A 17,754-nucleotide genomic window follows, 5' to 3' on the forward strand; every position below is an offset into this window, starting at 1 on the left:
ATGTATTCAAGGCTGGATTCATATTATTCCACATTTTAATGCCTGAGAAGCATAGTATCATACTACTATGTAGTTTAAGTAAGTGGATTCTAATTTGAAAATAAATAAATAAATAAATATTTCTTTGAGGACAGAAGGCCCAGCAACTATGACATTTTAAAAAACACTAGTTTTGAATTATGTTACTGGGGGGGAAGGGGGAGGGTGAATCTTTGAATTTGTTAGAATACTGCTCACCTTTCCCTTTTTGAGATATCAAAAACAAATATAAAACTTTGCTAAAATTCCACTGGCCTGAAGTCCACCTATACACTGAGAGGAAAAAATAAAACAAAACAAAACAATAAAAACCTCTAAAATAATTAAAGAGTATTTTTCCCAGAAAATTCTGAAAACAAAGGATATAACAAATGATTCCTTTATCACAGGAGTCATAAGACTATTCAGCAACACTCATTTTTTTCTATCAAGTGAAAAAAAATCAAATATAACCCAATTAAGACATAAAAATAGTTTTATTTATAGTAGCCACTGAAGATTTAAAATTGATACAATTTCTTAAGTTAACAAAATATTAATACCCACTACTTAGAGAGAGCAGAAATATGAAGCCCACCCCCCCCATCCACTTGATTTACTTTGAAGATTAAAACCAATTAGTTCCTTTCTTTACTTGGTGGGGGGGGGAGGGAAATCAGACAACTCAGGCATGACAGGAATATCAGTACTGAGCAGAAAATAAACCCTCCTTAGAAGGACGTCTCCAAAATCTCAGTATTATGGAAGGACTTAGGATTTGGGGTGCAAAGCAGGCACAAGGGATTGTCTCTGATCACTATCCAACCACTGGAATTTGTTTAAAAAAAATAAAAAAAATCCCAGTCTTTCAGTATCTTATGCTATTGCAAACAGCAGCTGCTGCCAAACACCAACAAAATGTGAATCATTTCTTCCAGGAACACCAGTTTGGTAAGGATGGGTAGTCTGGCCTCTTTATTTAACCAGTTCCATTCCATTGTAGTACTATTGCTAGGGTTTTTCCAGGATCTGACATTACCTGAAGGGACAATTAATGACAGCTGCCTCAGGATATAAAATGTCAGCCTAAAAGAAGTCAATACAGAATTTACAGGCTAAAATAAATATGAAATTAAGCTGCTTAGTTCTAACTGAGGACGAGACTGCTTTGTCTCCTGCCAGCGATGAAGACGACAGACAGACCTTTCAGGTTTGACAAGCCTTGTAAGAGAAAACGTTATGTGAAGTTATGTGGTGCAGCGTGTAATCCAGAGCCTGGCTTCATTTAAATGAACCTTTATCCCATTTCCTTTCAGCCAGAGAGTCAGAGTCCGATAATATTTTTCTGCCGATATGAAATACTTGCCCTTTCTCTTGGTGAGATTAAGACCAGAAGAAAACTTGGATTAATTGCTTCTTTTTCACATCACTTTGGCATTCTGGGCATTTCTTCCTCATCTATTAAAAGTAAAGGAACAAAACACATCGAATATATATTAAATTTCTCTATCAAATTTGCAATCATCCAATATGAAATATGAGCCATGCTAGCCATTTGGCTGTCCCCAAGATGATGCATCAATCTATTTTTAAATGCAGCGTTACTGTGCAGTCACTTATTTAATGGCTAGTAATAAAATGAGAAAAAAAGAAAGTCTCCCAGTGAACTGGTGACAGCAGTGGTGACTGCTTTAGAGCAGTTGCCTCAGATGAATTACAACTATTATTTCTGGAAGGCTAAAAATACAGGAACGAGGAAACGCAGAGCCTGCAAGAGCTGCTGTGAAGTACGGAAGTACGTGCTGTTAGTAAAATCCCATAAGATCACAGATGAGTTCCCTGAACTCCTATTTACTCTTGCACAGATCAGAAGGAAGTGATCTCCTGGGGATACACTGACAGCAGCGATACACGTGGCCATGACCAAGATTTTTGTAGAGGAACAAGGTACATGCAGTTCTTCACATCATCACACACCTTTCTAGGTGGTGAACTGCAAAGGACTGGGTGTGTGAGGCAAATATTTCTCCATACAGGTTTCAGTTTCCTTCTTCATTCATCCTAAATTTAAAAAGTCTGGTCTTTAGCCATTTGACCCCCAGATGAACCCCAACCGTTCTTTTTGTACTCTGAAAGGACAGTGCTCTTTGAAGGGCTTAGGGTCTAGTCAGGGACAAAGCAGGCTACAGATTAATTCTGACTAATTCGATGTTTATTCTTAAGAATAGCTACTGGTCAAGCTAAAATGCTTTGCTTATTTCAAAAGTGAAATAGTAAAAAATAAATTTAATCTTTGTGAGAAAGTTTGTATTGCCAGCTCAGTAGACTGCAATGTTGTTTACTGAAAGAACAGCACCAGCATCAGTGGTTATTTGCCCATATTACAGATGGCACAAATGAGAACAACTGACAGTTTCTCTGGAACATCTGGAAGAAGAGCACAAATAAATGATACATTTCAACACTGAAAAGCTGCAACAGGCCTCTGCAATGAAAGTTAAAAACAAAAAAAGCATATGCTGGCATACTCTGCACAAGGTTTCACCAAATATACTGAAAATCACCCAGCTCATACCACCACTAACCTCTCTAATACCCCTCAGCTGTATGGGGACCTGCTCCTGGAAAAGTTTCCCAAATATTTCAAAATTACTCACTGACTTCCCCCAACAGTAAGCTGTTAAAATAAACTATCAAATAGGAAAGGACATCACAATTTGCAAAAACAAGTCATTCCATTTTGAATAATGGTCTGTTAGTCACTTCCTTAATAAGACAAGATACATGAAATTGAATTTGAGCTGAAGAAACAGAGTGACTAACTTGTTGTCAAAGAACAAAGATAAGTTTTCAAATCCAGCCTAGTCAGTGGTGACAAACCCCAATACTATCTGATGAGAGTTCAGAGTGCAGACAACACAAATGCATGGTTGCTCATTTCCTGTTGCTGAGGTTGTCTCTGTCACAAAACCCAACCGTTGTTGGAGTCAACAAATCAAAACACGAACAGGAATGATGATGGAATTATTAGGAGATGGCTCCTCTAGGTCTGGTTTGAGGAACAGGGACTAATCTTCCTGTTGCCTGAGGAAGTTGTTGTGCTGAAAATGGCTTTGGGGGCCAAGAGATTACTTGGAAGAACCATCACCCATGCTTGCTATGCTGTTATATTCTTTCCTAGGCACCCTCTTCTGGCCACTGTCAAGAAACAGGACGCTGGGCTAGATGGCTTTCATCTGACTCAGCATGTCTGCTATTATGTTCTTATGACTTGCTTTAAACTGTGTTTGTCTTGTTTGATCTTTATAAGAGTAGCTCCCCAAAGGGCTGTAGTATGCCACCACAAAGCATACTTCATCTTGCAAAGGAAAACAGATATTTTATTGCCTTCAGCTGGCAAAACATGGGGTCAAGCTTCATTGCAACTTGCAAGATTATTCAGGTGATGTGGTAAATGCGGAAGTCATTAATAATGGATGACACCGACGGAGACTGACCCATTTCCCAAAATAAGATTTCATATCAGATTTCTGAAAGAAAAGACTAATCTAGCAAATCAAACGGCTTTAACTCCTCAGTTTAAGAGATGTACAATCACAAAGAGTGATTAAAAAATGAAGCTATGAAAAGGTAAGTTAACTTGGGGACTAAGATGAAATCCAGATCTCAAAATTTTTAACTTCAAGATGAAAAACAGTACAGGGCAGTACAGTTGTTCAATGTACAAGAGTTCTATTTCTGTGAACCCTTAAACTGACAAAAAATAACAACTACAAGCTGTATCTTACCAGCAAAAAGAGAGAGTTCCTCCTCAGAGAGTTACAGGGTAGATTTTTAGGGGCTGAGATAATAAAATTTCCCTGTGGGATTATGAATGCATACCTAATCATTAAACTCCCTAGAGCTTTAATTCTATTCCTCAGCTTTACTCTTCAGCAGCAGAGATTATAAACACATGCTAATAAAATTATTGGCGTGACTCTTCCCTGATGTACAGTCTTCTCTGGAGTGGAGTACGTTGCTCACAAAAGAGCATATGCTGATTCATCTTTCTCAAAGCTGCCATTGGAACTCCAATATATATCTTTAGCAAGATCAAGAGAAAGAAAGAGGATCAAAACTAGGAGTACTGGGCTACTTGTAGAAACGTCACTAGTTGTGATAACGGCACTCGTGGATGGAAAAGTGGAGGTAAACTCATTTTAAAGGTGAAACTTAAAGGCCTTCAGTTCAGGAAAGAACCTGATGAATACTTCCAAGATCCATGATAGCTTGATAGCCCAACTATACTTTGGCACAGAAGGAACAATTGAATACTCAGCACTAATGGCCATTCAAGGCGACTGCGTTGGTTATCCAATGTGCAGCAAACATGATGTGCCTTCCATTGGTGTTCCTGTATTTCCCGTATCCTTCGGATTTTAACATATTTAAAGGAATATGAATAGCAGAGGGAAGATGAAATTCAGGTGAACAGCTATTCCAAATTCCCTCTAGGAGATACAAGTCTGAGAATGTTAATCTGGACACGGGCATCATTCTATACTCCTATTAGACCAAGACCATCTTGATCATTGTATATTATTTAAAGTTGACAGGAACTAGGAATTTTAGTATACTGTTTATTTTCTACACTTAGCTGACGTACTGCAGCGTCCTCTTCCCGAGAAAAAGACCTTTCTCTGGAATTTGGAATGACTGTTTATTACATACTTGCTTGTAGGTTCACAGATAGGAGAAATTTCTCTTCCTTCTCTACTGTTTTTGTAGCTGCCTGAGCTCTACTGATGAATAGCCATCTTTATCGTCTATGAAACCACTCAACATTCTTGTGTTATACTTTCCCGGCCAGGGCCACAGATGACTGATAACTGATTAGGCTTCAGGACACAACAAGAGTAAGGAATCAAGTGTTGGGTAAGATGCTGCCAAACACATGCACTGAGATATCACTTGCATCCTCTTACCTAAAGGACTGCAACTTCCGTCAACAACCTCGTCAGCCAGGAAGACTAGAGGACAGGATAACAACAGCAGATATTTGAGCATGATTTTGCCTTATATCATGATAGTGCCTTACAGGAGGGTTTTTACAAGGGGAAAAAAATAACGGAACTAGGTAAGGAAAAAGACACTTAAACAAAGGCTCAAACGTATAAAAGAATCTTTTCGAAGTTGATGTCTACAGCCTGCTGCCTGAATCACTCTGGAAGGGAAAAAATTTAGAAACAGCTTAGAAGGAGCTGCACCTATGTCCAAACCATAGCATAAGATAGAATTCTCCCTTCAGTCAAATTGAAGAGCAACGGAAATGACAGAGGAGAGGATCAGGTGGTAAACCGTCCATCATGATTTGTGTGTTCTTTGTCTAAACAGAGGAATGCCGTTTCCAGAGGTGTCCATACAGTTCTCTTCAAAAGCATAAAATTCACTAGTAGTTTCAGGCAAAACTGAAATCAATAAGCAAGATAACCTTTAAGAGCTGCTCCCAACATGTTTTGCAGCAAGTGAAGGCACATAATGGACATTTAAAAGGCACATCATCCTCAGATTTGCAGTTAGAGCAGTGGAATCTTCCTAGAACAGCGAGAATGAGAGGGAGAAGAAAGAGAGAGGGAGAGGAGAATGACTAAATTCCAGTAACAACCTGTGAAATTCTCACACATATATGCTTCTAGTGCACTAGAGAAAACAATGACCAAGAGTGCATGCAGTGAATTTTAAGAAGTCTCTGTTGCATTATTTCTTTCACATGACCTTGCTCAATCTCTATGCTTCAGATCCCCATTCAGAAATAGAGATTACATCCTTGCTTTACAAGGAAGTTGACAAGAAAAAAATCTCCAAGTTCTCAGGAAACCATTACATCATCGTGATAAAGACAATGCAGTACTTCGACAGAATAAATGCAACTAGCAGAAGGTATAAATTCTACTTAGCATACCATACTAATCATTACAGCAATGTAACTTTCATTTTCTGTAATTTATCCTTACTCCTGAGGATTAAAATCTCACCTATACCTACCATACTCTGGCTCCATCTGTAGGGGAAAGATAGGGACAGCTCCAGAGCTTGTGGGTGCTCTCATGTTACCGGTTCCTTTTGACACTTCTGTCTTTGGCAATTCAAGTTTGCTTTCTTGGTTAAAGCAGAAGGAAATCTTTCTTTGAATTTTCTCTGGCATCTCGCTCTTGGAAGCGGCTGCATGTGATCACAAAAAAACTCCATACAATAGAGTGTAACAAAGAATACAATACATAGACTCTTTGCAAAATACAGTTAGCAGTAGGTTCCAGTGAGTTCTCGCTATACAAAACCCCCAAAATAAAAACCCCCAAAATAAAAACCCCCAAAATAAAAACCCCCAAAATAAAAACCCCCAAAATAAAAACCCCCAAAATAAAAACCCCCAAAATAAAAACCCCCAAAATAAAAACCCCCAAAATAAAAACCCCCAAAATAAAAACCCCCAAAATAAAAACCCCCAAAATAAAAACCCCCAAAATAAAAACCCATGCAACAAAAAACACCCACATACAACAATGTGAGTAACTGTTTTCTTAAGCCACACTGCTAACAGAAGTTTCTGTTATTAACACATAACATTATTATTGAAAGGGAACTTTTACATTGAAACAGTTGCTGTGGTAAATTCTTCCTAGGCACAGTTGGTCTTGATCCACTCTTGCAGTCCCTTCAGTGCAAAAGTCTGCCTTAATCCATAACCCATTTCACATTTTAAAGGAATTGCATTGTAACTGATTTTCTTCCAGTACCCTTGCACTTCCCCATCTGTATCTACCCATTGCCTTCTATCTGCTATCCATTTTTAATACTCTTTGGACAGGACCAAATAGTGTAGGGAGGTCAGAGTCCACAGCTAAGGCTCTTGGATCCTACCCATAATACTAGTAAGAATTCAAACTCCAGAGAAATGTTTATTCCCGACCTTGTACATGGCTGGGAACTTTCATTTGAGCTTTGCTATTTTCTGTTTTAGTGCACCAGGACTCCAAATTCAGAGGGCTCTCTTCATCTTGCACCTGGTGTTGCAATTTCTTCTCTCCATCACCGCAGACCATCCCAGTCAAATCTTTACACATCTGTCTGAACTGCTCTTTGTGATGAGGGCGCACAAACATGTAAAACCCTGTCCAAACGAAAATACACAGGAAAATAAGTGCCTGACAACAAGATACTTGTTGCTTTGGAACAGGGGTAAATGCTTTGGAAGCTGAATAACATCAGCTGTGTTCTTCAGAGTATCTTCAGGTTGGTGGAACATTTGATGTTTTTGTTGATTTTTATACTTAAGGGGTTTTCCCCGTCAGGAGGCAGATAAGTATTTGGCATTGAAAACACCATAAATATCTGATCCAGCCCTTCAGCAGACAATGGATCTAGCTAAACCAAATATACACAGTCTGGAAGTCTGAAAAGACTTTCTCAAAAAAGAAGTGTCTCATTACTGTCTGTTTGGTTAAGGAGGATTCAAAACACATGTACAGAAATTCTAGGAAATCCCCAGTATGATTTATTGCCAAGCACGGGCAATTCCACAATGGAGTCCTCTGAGGTGAAAACACTTGCTCCTTAAAGATATCAACTCCCTATAGGTAAGAAAGAATGCTTCGGAAAAGATTATGACTTAGTGCCACACAGCTCATTTCCCTCTCATTCTTCACTGTGTCAAGACTAATTTGGCTAGTTTACACATCACAAAAATTTATGTTCTAAACATTTCATGATATTATGACATCTGTTCTAGGTAAATAGAATATCTATCCTTATTTCTTACAGACAACATACAGCTTTCCTAAAGAAAGCATTTCAGCATTTCCCAGCATGTGCTGTATGCATAATCTCCTGCAGGTGAGTTCATACCAGAGACACAGGAGAAGGTAGAACTGATATGTTACAAAGGACATGTAACATTAAGAGATGACTCCATCAAGGCAATCAAGTCCAGGATGAAGGCCCCCCTCCACCCTTTTTATAAACAATAAAATAAAATCTAATCTCAAATTTTGAGCACTTGCAGCTTTCTAAATCCTTGTATGAATAAACCCATGAAGGAAGAAAACTTCCTTGAGAAAACAAACAAACGTTTAGAAATTTCAAACCGATACGAATGATAAGAATACTACAGCATGACCCAGTTCCATAACTATTCCCATTTAAAGTTCTATACAAAAACAGTGAACCAAAATATGATTGCTTATCGCCAGAACCTGAAAGTGACCAAAGAGCTTAGCACCCGCCCAGCAACCAATGGCCAAGAAAACAAAATCTTAAGTCAGTGCAATAATCATCAGTGTTTTTTCTACAGAGCAATCGCTTGCAGTAACTGAGAAAAAAAAGTAATGGAATCATTTGACTGAAGTTAGCTTGACTGAAGGTTAGGACTGGAATTACTGAGGTCTTATTTCAGGTTTAAATTTTTTTTTGGTTGTTTTCTTTTAAATGGACAATTCCCAAACAGAAGACGCAGAAGTAACATCTTGCAACCTTGCCATTTTTTACTCTCAGATGACATTCATTTACTACAGCTTCCCTGCAGCTAGCTCCACTTATCTGGACTGCTAAACAAAAAGATGGGACACGTACAAAGATTTTGCCAATGCTATAAGTTTATCCAAAAAAGTGGAGAGTTTGCAAACTAACTGTGAATAACCAGCGAGAGGTCACTGCTCACAAGAGATCACAGAACCTATACCTTCTTTTCCATTAAAAAAGCTTTTTATTTAAATGTCCCTTACTCTGCAGGAGATGAAAGTCTTCTGGCCTTTCAGTGGTGAGGGCTGCTACCACTGATACCATAGCATCATAGTTATCCGTCTTCTTGTAAGCTAGCAAGGCTTCATAGAAACGGTGGTAAGAGCTTTGGTTCAAAGCCTTTTTCACATCCTTGAGATAGGTAGCCCTCAGGATCTGGTGGCGATCTTCTCTCCTACAGCTTGAAGCTTTTTCAGCATCTTTCCTTGGAGCTTGGCTAGAATTTTTCCCTGAGAGACGAAATACATGTGAGCAGCCCTTGGAAAGGAACAAACAGGTCAGTCCTTTGTATCCATTATTCTCTTTGTTTAGAAGTGGGTTCCTGAGCTATTTCAGAGCAGTAATGCCAACACTGCCTACACAACCAAATACCTCCCTCTGGCATGACCTTGGGCAGAGCCAAGACCTGTTCCTGCCTATAGCAACCCAACAAATTAATTCTGCAGAACTCTTTTGGCTTTTTTTTTTTTTTTTTTAAATAAATAGAGAAACGTGTCAGATGGTCACTGAGGAACGAGAAAAACGTAACACAGAAGCCACTTGTGCATGGAGGTCAGCAATAAATAAACTTTTATGCTGCACTTCAAAGAAGCAGAAGCACTATAAACACATGGCTTAATCAAGTATGCTGGCCTGCCACATGGGTAAGTGAACTGTGAGACTGAATTTAAAGAGTAGATTTATTATCCCTTATTACTAAAAGCAAAAAGGTATTCTTTTTTGAGACAGGAAGGCATAAAGTCAAATGAGAATAACTAATCTGAAATAACATATAAAAAAGTACAAGAGCAATGAAGGTAGGAGCAACTAAGAACATCCTGCTAACCTCCAAGTGGACTTCAGTTCAAAATGGTAGGCTCTGACTGATCTGATTTTTTTTTTCCCCAAAGAGAAAATGTTCTGGTTATTATATTAAAGAAATGCAAATATGGATGAAGTATATTAGAGGAAATTGATTTAAATGAACTAGTCACATCTGTTATTGCTTAAATCTCTATTCTTCACCATAGATAATGAACTTTTTTGAAAAGACGGACTCAGTTCCACGTCCTGAAAGGGAAGAAACAGGGTGTGAATTTTATAATCAGTATCTTCTGTTGCCTACCATATAGCTTTCTGACACTATCAGAGGAGCACACACTACTTAGGGAATAAGCCACACACATAGTGTATACATTTCTTGCTATTATTTTCTCAATTACTTCTAGTAGAGACAAATTCCAGTGAATTTTCACTCCATGAGACTGAGTTTTCAATCTCATGGCCCTCAGGACAAAAAACTTTCCAAAGATCCTGTTTTATCCAAATGTCCTTAAAATACAGAACAAAATAGGAAAATAAATCTGAAGAAACAACATGGCTTCATATATGAAAAGCTTTTAAAGCCTTTCAAAAAACACTGGCAGCATTTTTTTTTTTTTTTAAAGAAAAGATTAGCGTTTGACTATTCTTTACTCCCTAAAAAAAGGTAAATCTGAGCTGCTATAACCATTGCTCATAGATAAAAGTTACTCAAGGAAAGTTAAAACAAAGAGAGATTCATGTGAATTAAAATTAAATGAACTGAAAGAAATAACTATCCTACTCATTTCTTTGTGAGAAATAAATAGGAAAAAATCCCAGATGTTCTCAGGAAGATCTGCAATCAAATCAGAATGGGATCTTAGATTTTTCAAAGGTAAGTACTAAACAGTACGAGATTAGAGGATGCATTCAGAAATTATGTACAATTATGGAAATATATTTACCAGTCCAGGTTTCTGGAAAAAAGAGCTTTTCTGCATGAGGAGCATATACAATACTGATAACAAAACAGGGGCTGTTTTCTTCTTCATACCTGGAACCATATTGACTTCATTTAAAATTACCTTCCTTAATTTGCTCTCTTTAATGAAACCCTGCCCAAACAAAGTCCGGCAGCCTTGGGCTCAACCAACCCTTTTGCCCTCACTGAGGAATACCAGGTCAGTCTCTAATGCAAACTTCTAGCTTTAGGCAGTTGTATTTTCATATCCGACTTGATTTAAGTAATTGGCTTTTGTGTTTCATTTTGTACAATCTTTGCTGAAAATTCTGAATTAGCATCACTCTTACCTACAGACAGTGAGCCACTTGTGCTAAGTGAATACAGAAAACCTTGGTCCCTACCAAGAGAATTTAGAGGAAGTGACATGATAAAACATAATATATAGGTTAAATAAAAGCACAATTCCAAGTTGATAAAGTGTACCTGCACTATTCAGTCCTGTTGTTAAGTGGAATCCTCCCTTGTTCAAGTGGAGCCCAGGGTTTAGCTGAGTGCATGAGTCCTTTGAGAATGTTGTTTTCCACTGGCTCTGTTTTTCCGCTGTTAAATCAAACCAGTCCATTGACATGAACTCAGGGAAGAATGAAGACAGAATGATGCATTTCAAAATATGTCACTCTATACTTCAAGAGGCAGATGCATTTCTCTGGTAAGAGAGGATGAGCCAAGACCCTGCTTTTTTTTACAATCTATTATTCCAGTGCTTCAAAGAACTCACAAGCTCTATGATGACATGATTGCCCTCTTCTCACACTTCTGGTGGTACTGTGTGGGTAGCAAGGAAGACAGAGGAACATACGCAAGTGTTTCAGATCTACAAGCTAGATTCTACATTTAAATAGATCTGTAAAAAAAAGCCCTTTTGAAATAAAATGCCATCATTATTAACTACGCAGTAACTGATGCTCAGGCATCTGTCTACGCTTATGAGAAGGCAGGTGTATTTAACTAACCAAAAAAAAAAATCTTTAAAGTAGAGAGAGGAATCAGGGGTGCTACATAACCAGCTCCAGTGCATATAGTACTCAAACATTGTATGAGCACATTATAATGTACACCTTATCTCACTTAGTTAACAAGAGGGTCATGCAGAGCAGAGATTTATATACAGTATTCCTTTTTATTTTGGAGCCTGAGCTACCTAGTTCAATTTGGCTAAATCAAAATTGCTTTCCACCCTGGCATTTCTATGCGTTAGATATGTCTTGTTCTATCACCGGGCAAAGTCCATCAAAGGATGCAACAGCCTGCACCGTGCTGGAAATAAGCTGCTCACCTATTTTGTTGGCCAGTATCTCTCGCTGTTCTCGCAGGAGGCTGTGCTCAGGTTTGTAGCCACAGCCTACTCCAGTCAGATTACAACATGCTTCATCAAACTGCTTTTTATGCTGAGGTCGAACAAACTGGTAAAATTCTTTCATTAAAGAGAGAGGAAATAAATAAATAAATCAGTCCACAGCAGGCAAACATCACAAAAACTTATGATGGCAGGGCTTCTAGGTTAAATCACATACGATTAAAAAAGTGCAGGTAAATAAATTAAAATCAAAATTTCATTATCTAGTAGTTCATACAATAAGCACACTTATAAGCTACGTAGAAGTTAACTACCATTCAAGCTTCCAGCCACAGCTGTAGGTTATAACTGTAGTTTTTCTACTGTAAATATGAAGTAGCTTTATTTCTCAGTGAAACAGGTACTTGTAGCAAAAGAAGGTGAGCTACCTCACAAACTGTGGGGGTCAAAGTATTCATCTAGGCAGGTAGCAAAGAACAATAACTGACATGCTGTTTATTTTACACCTCATCTTACTCCATTGTAAATTGCTTGCCTACCACTAGCCTAAATCTCACTGCAAGTCAAATGAACCGTAGACTTCAGGTGCCTGTCGCTTTTGTAAACTAGACTTAAGGTAATAGTTTAAGTTTGATTATCAAAAGTTTTCTTATTTATATAGTGGGACAGACAAATTAGTACTAATAGCAGCCACAATTTGTTTCCTTATATAGAGCTTCTCATCCCTTAATTTAAGACAGTTTACAAGCAGAGTGGCTTTGCTTTTTGATTTACTTGAAAGAAGTCACAGAAAAATCTGTCCATTGCCCATATGTGCAGCAAATCACCAAGGACAGTTTCAAATTCCCTTATCTTGGTCCTCTCCTGCTCACTCGCTAATTACAAGACAAGAAGATAGTTTACACTCAAATCTTACTGTGCCTTTATGAGAAAATTTTCTCTAAAAGAAAGCAGCAGAGCCAGAACCAGATGTTTTAAGTTCTTAAAGTATTTCAGAAAAACAAGCAAAAAAGCTCCTACCAACCAAAATACAACTACAGAAACAAACAAACACGTCAAGAAAACGCAGGAAAGTTTGTGTCAGACTTGCTAAAACAAGAAAATTTACAGCTTTCATGATTCCCTTTGACTTTCACAAGCAGGCTCCACTTTTTTCCACATTTCCACAAACATGAATTATTTCTAATGTATTAGCAGTTGAATTAAAATAAGGCAGACAACTACTCTTTAAAATCTGTCATTTTGCTCTCCATAAGAATTAAAGTTGTATTGTTTTACACTGCTACTATCACTTATTTTAAGACACAAGCAACAATCAAAGGTCATCCTCAAAAGACACACCAATCTTGCAAAGGCTGCCAAGACTTCTAAGGCTTCACTTTTTCACGTGATTTGCAGCTGTTCTGTTTTCCTATTGTAAAACGTGGATGATTATAATGGAGCATCACCTACTGAAAAGAAATGTTGATAGGGCCAATAAAAGTATTGACTTTCTGTCAATGAAAGCATTGACTTTCCAGTTCTGCTCTTTACAGATTTCCAATCTCACTTTCTCGCTAACTGAACAGCTAGGGTCCAGCTCCCTTCCTCTTTTCAAAGCTGATCAATCTCAATTTGACAAAACTGAGGGGGAGAGGAAAATTCAGAGAGAAAATACACCGCTAAAACGTTGGTGGGAATCTAGTTCCTCGCAATGCACTCATTAAAAATCCAGCCAAAAATTACCAGCTAAATCAGCAGACCACCCATGTTTGCACCAGCTCGCTTGCTTTATACTCACCATTATTTAAATACAAAATTTATGTAGCTATTCTGCACATTTACTGTCTTAACACTAAACTCATCTGAACGCATATATCCAACTCCTCACAACCATTCTCTTTATCTCACCTCTTAAATTACAGGGAATAAGCTATACTTTTAAGTTTAAAATAAGACAAGTTTCCATGGAATGCAGTTATTCCTTTATTTCAGGCCTGTCATTAGGCAAACTAAGGCGTGATAACGAGACTGGTAATGCATTTGCTCTATGATCTGGGGATATAAATTGATAATCGTCAATGATTATCATTCTGATTGATCCGTACTTCAGCCCTAAAACACTTCCTTGTGAAATACTGAAGTCTACTTAAAAGACAAAGGTCACGTCACACAAAGACAGCAGAGAAGTCATCATACCTCGCAACAAGATATGCTTTTTTGGATCCTCTATAAAGAGGGAACTCATTTGAGATAACATGGCATTGAAGTCATCTGTCTTCTTGTAGTGCTGAAGAGCCTTCGAGAAGAGATCATAGTTTTCCTGACTTAGGGTTTCCTTCACTGTTGCAATGTATGATGTAGCTCTGGCCTTCTTTGGCTCAGTCAGGTCTGCTACCTTCTCTGTTTGCTAAGAAGACAGGAAGACTTTTCAGTAAATAGGAGAACTTAAGGATTGCACATAGCTGAAAGCATTGCGTTATGTTAACATGTTAGTGTGTCCCATGCAATAATGGTAGTCATCCAAAAAAGCATGTATCCATGCGTTATTTTCTGAAAGAAAAACAACCACCACCACCACCACCACTCACAACCCATTAAAAAAAAAAAAAAATTTACAATCAGCTTTGGTGCTATGGAAGAAACAAATCTAATGGGGCCCAACTCCTGGAAATATTCAATTATCTAAAAAGAAAAAAAAAACTTTATGGGTATATGAAGCAGAAGATTCAAAGCATGGAAAGCATTTAAGTATTTTGGTTTCCTTAAGACGTTTATTGAAGACACTATAAACACAGGCAAGCTAAATGACTCCCTAGTATTGGGAAGCATTCTTTTTATAATCACAAGCAGCAGAGACTTGAAAAAATTCAAAACAAGTTCTCCTTTATGACAGTGACTGTGCATTACAATGTGCTTGCAGAGTTTGAACAGAGAAGCCAATGGACACCTGCCACACATCTTCATGATAAAAATAGTGCCACTGGGGCAATCCCCTGAGTTACAAGTTTATTATTAACTTCCCTATGTTATTATTGTACCTATTTCTAAAACATTAATCCCGCTAACATCTGTGAGCATTCATTCCCTCAAGGAAGAGCAGCAATGCTATTCATCATCTTTTCTACTGAGCAAAGCTGAGTGCCTCAGAAGACTGTTCCCTAGAGAAGGCAGCCAAGCCTCTTTTCACAATTCTGTTCTTAGGAGAAGGCTTGTTAAGAGAAACGAGACTTAATGCAAACCTTGAGGGCTAAGGTGATTCATCGTGACATCAGGTAGCAACAAGCCCCAGCAAACACAGCCTTCTGCAATGAACTTGCTCCCTTCCTCACACCTCGGATACTATCAGCCTCAGGATCTGTGCCTACCTCTATCAGTTTAGGACGTCACGTGCCTGGGAGGCTCTTTGACAGAGAGACAGTACTCAGCTAGGACAGTACCTTGGACAACTGCTGACATACACTACCACCCAGGGGATTCTCATTACTTGATCATGACTCCCAAGCAGCTAGCTGCATAATTAATTTCTTGTGGATTCTGAATCATCTTTGGAAACAGTGCAAAACGATAACACACAAGTGTAAACATAATGCACAACAATAACCCGCATATCGGGTTAAGACGTGATCATCTACCCGAACACTGCTGGTCAGCTGTGCTAGTTAAGGCGCTACAATCAGTCAAAGAGAACAAACCCCTACATCACACCCAAAAAATGGGAGATAATGTTCAAGATAGTCACAACCAGAGAACATTTCTTTTTATCTACTAATCCTGCCTGAACCTGTGCTTGACTGGGCCTATAACGTCTAGATTCAAGAAACAGCAAGGCAGAAATAGATTCCAGATATGCATAGTTGAGTATTTACAGCTGAGGGGGATATAATTGTATTGGTATCAGTGCTAGTCCACATCAGTCACCTGTCTGCCTGGAAATTTCCAATTCAAATTATTACATTCTGCAGCTTAAATACTCAAAGGGATGACATACGTATATGAAAACACGTACTGGATTGCTGACTAGCTTTATTTTCTTCCTTCCTCCCTTCTGCTCATCTGTTAATCTCTTCTCATACTGAAGGGACAGTGTTGACAGACGTTGTGCCTGGAAACACAGGGAAACAAACAAATGAGAACAAGAAACATCATTTCCTGTAATGAGGTTTGTTAACCTTGTTTGTGATAAAAATCAACAGATTGAAACAAATCAAGCTAAACAGAGCCTGGGGCACGTACCTGTTTCTCGAAGGTGATTCGCTTACTGGACAATTCAAGAAAAGAGACCAAAACAGAGGAAATTGAAGACAAAGCTGGTCTTTAGAGCGCAGATTCCCGATTCAGCAAAGCTGGACTAATGGTTAATTCCTTCAGGGCAGCTATGCATACAGGAACACATATGCGCAAGTGATTCCCCACATGTCCCTTCACTTTCCTGCCTGGAGGTACTTCTCTCCGGAAGAAATCCCACATCAGGGCATTTCTTTGTGTATTCAGAAAGGAAGCCCAAGCAGCCTTGCAGCAAATATCAGGGCAGATAGGATAAAACAGGAGTAGAAATACTTGCGGGTCTGACAGGCTCTTTAGCATCTCCCGTTCCTAGTAACAAAAGAATTGCTCTTGCAGCGCAGTGACTGGGAATATGAGTACATACAAAGCCCCAAAAGACAACTGAGTTGGCATAAGCAAAGAGGAGCGGAATCGCTTAACAGCAGAGTCTCCAATTTTAGCACAAGCTATTATCAACCCTCAAACACCCATCTGAGTAAGAGATGAAGCTGTGGGATAGTCCCATATTGCCAATTGGTTTCTACATGCCTCTTGAGAAAGCAGGTATGTCAAGTGATTTATTTCTTTGCTCTTGCCCAAGAAAATAATTTCTTAGCAAGTAAATGACCACCAGTGTATTTAGTGAATAGTGCTGTTTACCTGAGAGAGGAACCAGTGAAACATACTGGTAACCCTCACATTCCACTATGACTACTCAGCACTTTTATTCAGATCATAAAGCTTCAGATTGGGGGGGGGGGAGGGGGGGAGGAGACAAACATAAAAACATAAGTCCAAGAAAACCAAGCACTCAAGTCAGTGCCTTCAGATTTGCTGGTTTGTATAGCTAGTTGCTGATACTCAGAAATACAGCCTTCAGTGGACTCCTAATACTGCAAGGATACCAAATTCCAGGCAAGCCTGAGCAGGATAAGTACAAGTATGTAGGGCATTTAAATATATTTTACTTAAACACCACATAACAGACTGACGAACTGGAACACAAGCAGTAAATCAAACTGGTACATGCAGCAAGTTGAGAAATCAATCAGAAGCATCTTCCTAATCCTGGCTAGCTAAAGGCACCATCTTAAATAGTATAATACAGAAGAAATAAGGCTTCTGAAAGATGTGCTTCCTTGAGCCATATCTCACAAGGAAAACTGATCAAGGGGAATGGTCAAATCATTCTTTGAATGGATTCAGGGACTATTTCTTGCACTTAGATTTTTTGAGATGGCAAATACCGGTATTCTTAGAGGGCACTTTTCTCCCCAGCAAGTTCTTTGAAAATAACTGCACCTAAATTTCCATATTTAGGGAACATGGGTCCAGCATATCCTGGATAAAAGAAAAACTGGTAGAGATACTATGATGGATGATGGGGAAAGATACAGAAGCATATCAACCATCTTATCAGTCCAAATCTACCAGTTATTAACATTAGCTCAGCACTGCACTTGCAGAGCGAAAGCTGGCTCCCTCAGAGGCACTGGCTATCTCAAGACTACACTCCTCAGAGCCCTGGCACCAATTTACGTGCAGCACAGGATGACCAGACAGCCTTCTAAAAGCTGCACAAGGGTAGTAATGCCATATCAGCAAGCGG

At 38.7% G+C, this 17,754-nt stretch overlaps 1 protein-coding gene across 3 annotated transcripts in view; it reads right to left on the reverse strand.

Annotated features, from left to right (window-relative positions):
* Positions 1-496: 496 nt before the first annotated feature.
* The window catches only part of RTEL1 (regulator of telomere elongation helicase 1), a 52,244-nt gene continuing 34,986 nt past the window's right edge, over positions 497-17,754 (reverse strand). Inside the window, exons 28-36 of one of the 3 annotated variants that reach the window (XM_068913062.1) lie at positions 15,889-15,984; positions 14,079-14,289; positions 11,880-12,017; positions 11,027-11,143; positions 8,781-9,026; positions 6,971-7,171; positions 6,046-6,222; positions 5,492-5,595; positions 497-1,476 (exon numbers count right to left, since the gene is read on the reverse strand). In XM_068913062.1, the coding sequence (XP_068769163.1) occupies positions 1,402-1,476; positions 5,492-5,595; positions 6,046-6,222; positions 6,971-7,171; positions 8,781-9,026; positions 11,027-11,143; positions 11,880-12,017; positions 14,079-14,289; positions 15,889-15,984 (1,365 nt within the window). In that variant the 3' untranslated portion in view covers positions 497-1,401. Of the gene's footprint in view, positions 1,477-4,845; positions 5,031-5,491; positions 5,596-6,045; positions 6,223-6,970; positions 7,172-8,780; positions 9,027-11,026; positions 11,144-11,879; positions 12,018-14,078; positions 14,290-15,888; positions 15,985-17,754 lie in introns of those variants that run through there. The other 2 variants (XM_068913063.1, XM_068913064.1) reach the window with 2 other exon arrangements.

The sequence above is a fragment of the Struthio camelus genome, chromosome 18 (assembly GCF_040807025.1).
Source record: "Struthio camelus isolate bStrCam1 chromosome 18, bStrCam1.hap1, whole genome shotgun sequence".
Lineage (NCBI taxonomy): Eukaryota > Metazoa > Chordata > Aves > Struthioniformes > Struthionidae > Struthio > Struthio camelus.